This window comes from Lactuca saligna, chromosome 4 (assembly GCF_052625555.1).
Source record: "Lactuca saligna cultivar CGN05327 chromosome 4, ASM5262555v1, whole genome shotgun sequence".
NCBI classification, from domain to species: Eukaryota; Viridiplantae; Streptophyta; class Magnoliopsida; order Asterales; family Asteraceae; genus Lactuca; species Lactuca saligna.
Genome location: NC_136420.1, coordinates 158,105,033 through 158,111,155, shown reverse-complemented (window position 1 = coordinate 158,111,155; position 6,123 = coordinate 158,105,033). Strand labels below are relative to the sequence as shown.

Here is a 6,123-nt window from a genome sequence, read left to right as displayed (position 1 = left end):
ATTGCATGGCCAATTTGTAGAAGAGACTTGAATACAACAACTTGCACATTTAGTCATTCCATAATTGTTCTTTTGTGGTTATTTTCAGGATTTCTGCCAATATTAAAAAAAATATTATATTCTGGAAGCAACTTATTTTTTGTTAAGAGTTTACTAAGTATTTCTACTTTTACAATGTTTAGTTTGACCAACTTTGAGTTTGACCATTTTTCCTGTCAAAGTGGACCTAGATTTGCTTACATATTCCAAAAAAGTTTGCGACTTGTGTATGAAGTATATACCCATGTAACAGTTACTCAGGCTTCAAGAACATAGAAAGCGAATAGTTATACGTTTTGGTTACTTTCCTGAGTGTTAATAATCTATTATGTCTCATTTGTTTTTATAAGCAGAGCAGCAATGAAAACAATAACTTTGGTCCAAAAGGGTGTCTACTTCTTTAGGATCTGAATTTGATGATGATTTCATGTTTGTGTGAGGATATCCTCAACTTCTTGGTCTTATCTTCTCAAGAAAAGACATCGGAATTTTTAATGAAATGATATGAATCCATCTTTATTGTTGGATGTATAGATAAAGTAAAAGGTCTATTTGCAAGAAGTAGCAACATACTTTTATTTCCAATCATGTCGTCTTCTTGGGTGCTTCCAACCCCGCAAAGCGGGGTTCTTCCCTAGTTAATAAGAACTTTTAAAATGACTTTTGGTTTAGTCTTTGAAAATGAATTTTGAAGAAGTTACAATTTGTAACTTCTTAAAATAACTTATGACTTATTAGAATAAAAAACAAGCAAAAGTCAATAAGTTAGCCAAACATTTTTTAACTTATCGACTTATTGACTTTTACCATTAAAAACTAATCCAAACATTTTTTTTAAAAAAACTATTTTTTCCACCCTCATAGATCCTTTTAGATAAAAGTCATTTTAAACTCCTAAATGACTAAATATATCCACCCAAAAATGAGTAATTGGATTTGTCTATTAGAGATCTTGGGTTAAATCATTTAGGCCCAAATGTATGATCCGGTTAATGAAAATGCTACGATGCCAGCGCCGAATTGCTACTCAATCAATGGTGATGGAGGTAATGCGACGGCTGTCGCAACGTATCCCGTCGAAGCCACTCACCGGTGAATGTTTCAGGCTCGGCAGAACCACTCCGTTTCTTCACACTAGAACCCTAATTGCCCAATCCCAAAATAAAACTATTTCCTCCAACCCCGCCATTAACGCGGACTTCATCACGGCTAGTAGAGGTTTCAGCTCTCCTTCCACTGTTCATAATCCATCAAGTTGGTTAGGTGGGTTGGTGAAGAAGAAGAAGGTTATAGATTTGCCCTGTATCGTGAAAGCCGGTGACCCGGTTCTTCACCAACCCGCTCGAGAAGTCTCGCCTGAAGAAATCGGGTCGGATCGTATCCAGAAGATTATTGATGATATGGTGCAGGTGATGAGGAGACGACCTGGGGTTGGCCTTGCTGCTCCCCAAATTGGCATTCCTTTAAAAGTCAGTTTTTTTAATCGAAATTCCAGTTTTCCAATGATCATTTTATACAACTTCCATTCCTATTTGGCTTTTGAATTCATGTTTCACGCCAAATTAATGTCAATTTACGCCATTATCATTCGTCTGTAACCAAAAACTAATTCATAATCAGATTATTGTGTTAGAGGATCTTAAAGAATACATCGCTCATGCACCAGAGGAAGAGAACAAGGCACAAGACAGACGTCCTTTTGATCTTTTGGTATCCCAATTCACCAACAAATTTGAGTATTCCAAAATCTTACCTTATGAATCCAAATTCTTCTAACTGTATTCTTGACAAATTAGGTTATTTTAAACCCAATACTTAGAAAGAAGAGCAACAAATCTGCATTCTTTTACGAAGGCTGCTTAAGGTAAGTTGGATTTGAGTAATTGAACAATGAAACACATTGGAAATTGTGATGATTCTTTGTTGATGGCATGATTTTTGCAGTGTTGATGGATATAGAGCAATGGTGGAAAGGTTTGTAGAGGTAGAGGTAAGGGGTTTAGGTCGAGATGGGAAGCCCATGAAGGTGGATGCATGTGGATGGAAGGCTCGTATTTTACAACATGAGTGTGATCATTTAGAGGGAACTTTGTATGTCGACAAAATGGTGAAAAGAACATTTAGGACAATTGAGAACTTGGACTTGCCTCTTGCTAATGGATGCCCTAAATTGGGTGTTCGATAGCATTTTGTGGTTGTGCTTTCAAGATGTTGTAGTAGATTTATGTTTTTTTTTTCAAATGAGACTTTTGAATATACTTGCATCGTAGGAGTTTTAATCTGATGTGGATTTGGCTCTTTTTGTGGATTGTATCTTATTTATATCTAACATGATAGTCTTGTGGGGCAAAGAGTAACTTTGAAATATCGGTTTTTTTTTTTTTTTTTTTTTTTTTTTTATCGATTTAGGTTGTACAATGTAACATATTGCTTTATAATTCAATTTTAATTTTATAAGCGGGTTGTATGAAAAGATGTTTTTGTGATGTTTGATGTGTAGACAGACAAGCAAGTTTGTCGCCAAAATAATGCTTTTAACCAAAAGAGTGTTAGAATTACTGTGCATATGCCTTTTCGGCCTCTTGACAGTCTAATGCTATAGGAGTAATTTTTAGAGTCTAGTGATTGTTGATCATTTTTGGCACGTTTGGACTTAAAAAACATAAATATGTAGCATGGAAAAATATAAAGGTGTTGGGTAAACGAATTCAAAAACAAGGAGGATGTATGGTCAATATCTATTGGGATAATAACTTAAAAAGGTAACGAAGTTCAAAAGTGTACAAAAAATACCATTATTATTTTTTTTTGTACACAAAATACCATTTTACTGTCTATTGTAGGTTATCCGGTTTTCAAATGTTCAAAAAATACCATTGTTGTTTTTTTAGTACAAAAAATACCATTAATGTTACTATTTGTACACAGAATACCAATAAAATACAAATGTGTTCAACTAAAATATTATGGTAACCAGGTACTTCAGGTAAATGGGATGAGATGAGCGTAATCAACAAGTGCTTATTTAATTTTTGTTGAAATTGTTGGAAATGATCTTACTTCCACCGTATGATCAGTCTAACAAGATTACAGGTGATGCTTCGGCTGATAAATTTTTCTTCAAATCGGTGATGAGAAGAGCGTAATCAACAAGTGCTTGTTCGGTTGTTAGATAGGCTAAAGTAGAAGCATTCTTGTATGCCTCTTTCTGGCTTCCATATGGCATCGATTCACCATAATATCGATGCTAGATCAAATCACGCAGCTTTTGATAAAATTGTATTATTAAAGGTCTGCAAGTGAACAAATTAATGTAGAGTAGAGTGATTAGGGCTTTTACTTCGGGGAAGATGACCATGGCACCAAAACGAGGGGCGAGTTCCCAAACGAAGTCGGTGTTGGCAGCGAACCATTCGATGTCGCCTTCGTTACCGCAATAAACGAAGATTGGTCCCAAACGACTAGGGCCTGGGCCCACCCAGTGATCGGAGTTGATGAGATAACGTAGTTGGAACTTGGGAAGATCATTGAAACTGAAATGCTCAAGAGTCTGATCAAAGTATCGTGTCTCGTAAGTGTACTTCGGCTGAACAAGAATTTTTTGGTTTTGAGAAGCCGTGGGGATTTGCCGAGAAACGGAGGTGGCCGGTGAGATTCCGGCGTTGATGAAAGTAGGCAGATGATTAGGAGGAAGAATAAGAAAAATGATTTTGCCATGGTGGTGGAGGGTGGCGATGAACAACAGTAGTGGTCGAAGTGAAGTGGGGGAATCTTTATAAAAAGTAACTAAATTTCCATTACATTCAAAGAAGGAAAAACGACTTAAAAAGGTAACGAAGTTTCAAAAATGTACAAAAAAGACCATTGTTTTTTTTTTGTACACAAAATACCATTTTACCGGCTATTGTAGGTTACCCACAAGGTATTATTTGAACACATGTGTACTTCATTGGTATTTTGTGTATAAAAAATATACTTTAATGGTATTTTGAGTACTAAAAATAACATAATGGTATTTTTTGTACATTTTTAAAACTTCATTACCTTTTTAAGTCATTATCCAATATCTATTCGTGTAGACGGTTGTAGAGAACATAAGAATGTAATGCAATTAGTAGCTTTTGTGACAAGTAATAAGGGAAAATGACTTAGCAGGGTAACTACCTTTTCTCCGTGTTCACATATTGGCAACTTCTTCTTTTTTTGTACATAATAAAACAACTAACTTGTTTTAACTGTTTAAATTACACAAATATTACCGACTAATACCTGTTTTAACCGGTGACTCAAATGAAAAATGACTTAGGAGGGTAACTACCTCTTATCCGTGTTCACATATTGGCAACTTCTTATTTTTTGTACATAAGAAAGCAACTAACTTGCTTTGACTGTGTAACATCCCAAAAATCATGATAAAAAATTTCGTTTTTAATATATTACTAAAACCATAATTGTCAAACCATTAATTTAATACTTCGACATCGGGCCCTGCCCGACATCAGGCCCTGCCTAACATCGAGCCTCGCTCGGTATACATGTCTGTCTCTCTTAGGCCTCACCTGTCTCCGGGCCCCGCCCACTAAACACATACAATCATATAACATGCTAACACATAAAGAAACATACTCTACTATATCTCTGTCCTAAGAAACATACTCTGCTAATAATGAGATACGGAACATCGTCCATACTCAGCTAGTGATGAGATATGGGACCTCACCCACACTCACCTCCTTACCAGGCACATACAAGTATCACACAGACAACAAGTATAATCTAACATGCAAACATTCCTTGGGCACCCGCCCGACATCGGACCTTGGTCTGGAATACAATGCCTAGGGCTAACCCCCGGGTCTTCCTACTCATAGACTACATGGGCTGACATTGTGGCCTTAGACCCATTCACACAGTGAGGAGACTCACTTTGCACTGCTGAAGCCCTGGCTGGAACTAGTTGAGTACGGACGAAGTTTCATATCTTATTATTAGCAGAGTATGTTTCTTAGGACAGGGATACGGTAGAGTATGTTCTTTATGTGTTAGCATGTTATATGATTGCATGTGTTTAGTGGGCGGGGCCTAGAGAGAGACAGATCTGTATACCGAGCGGGACTCAATCCCAGACAGGGCCTGATGTCGGGCAGGACCCAATGCCGGAGTATTAAGTTAATGGTTTGACAATTATGGTTTTAGTATTAAATTAAAAACGAAATTTTTGGTCATGATTTTTGGGATGTTACACAGTTAAACCAAGTTAGTTGCTTTCTTATGTACAAAAAATAAGAAGTTGCCAACATGTGAACACGGATAAGAGGTAGTTACCCTCCTAAGTCATTTTCCCTTTGAGTTACCGGTTAAAACAGGTATTAGTCGGTAATATTGGTGTAATTTAAACAGTTAAAACAAGTTAGTTGCTTTATTATATACAAAAAAGAAGAAGTTGTCAATATGTGAACACGGATAAAAGGTAGTTACCCTCCTAAGTCATTCTCCCCAAGTAATAAATAACTCGCAACATTTTATTTCGAACTCCTCAATCTAATGGAACCATTAAGAGGGAACAAATCGAGCTTACAAGAGATTAGATTAGATGTATGTTGTTAACATTCCGGAGAGGTCTCCAGAACACCGAAGTAGTACTCTAGATAGTCGTTCCGGAATAGGTTTTTTTATTTTTATTTTAGTTATTTTTTATTTTTTTGTTTGTATGTGTGTAAAATATGTTTTGATTCTTTTTGTATAAGTTTTGTTTTTGTAAAATCTAAAATGCAAATGTAAAACAAAAAAAACTAATAAATACATAAACTTAAATGATTTGTTTAAAGTAATATTATATGGTTTAAATAGTCTCTATCCTTGTACTCCAAAAAAAATTATATCAGTCGTTTACGATATAACATTGTCCATGGATAGCTTTTAGTCTCTATAAAATATGATTTCTCGGCGATCAACATCTTCAGGAACCAACATAAAAATACCCCACAATCCTCTTTACTCTCAATTTGTTGTGGTACGTCTATGGCATTTTCGAAGGTCATGTTGAAACTCTCAAGTAGGATTGCATCGGTTTGTTTAGTACCC

General features: G+C 35.8%; 1 protein-coding gene across 1 annotated transcript; it reads left to right on the top strand.

Annotated features, from left to right (window-relative positions):
• The first annotated feature begins 994 nt into the window (after positions 1-994).
• Positions 995-2,346, top strand: LOC145042992 (peptide deformylase 1A, chloroplastic/mitochondrial-like). Its single transcript, XM_078991520.1, has 4 exons — positions 995-1,508; positions 1,660-1,749; positions 1,836-1,903; positions 1,984-2,346. Exons 1-4 carry the CDS (start codon positions 1,020-1,022, stop codon positions 2,222-2,224), a joined length of 888 nt encoding a protein of 295 aa, XP_078847646.1. The 5' UTR covers positions 995-1,019; the 3' UTR covers positions 2,225-2,346.
• Positions 2,347-6,123: the final 3,777 nt, after the last annotated feature.

Excerpts from the sequence above, each read along its gene's own strand:
- LOC145042992 (XM_078991520.1), top strand. The coding sequence starts at position 1,020 with ATGATCCGGTTAATGAAAATGCTACGATGCCAGCGCCGAATTGCTACT. Across the intron at positions 1,509-1,659 it reads AAATTGGCATTCCTTTAAAA|ATTATTGTGTTAGAGGATCT; the intron begins GTCAGTTTTTTT and ends ATTCATAATCAG. Across the intron at positions 1,904-1,983 it reads TTTTACGAAGGCTGCTTAAG|TGTTGATGGATATAGAGCAA; the intron begins GTAAGTTGGATT and ends TGATTTTTGCAG.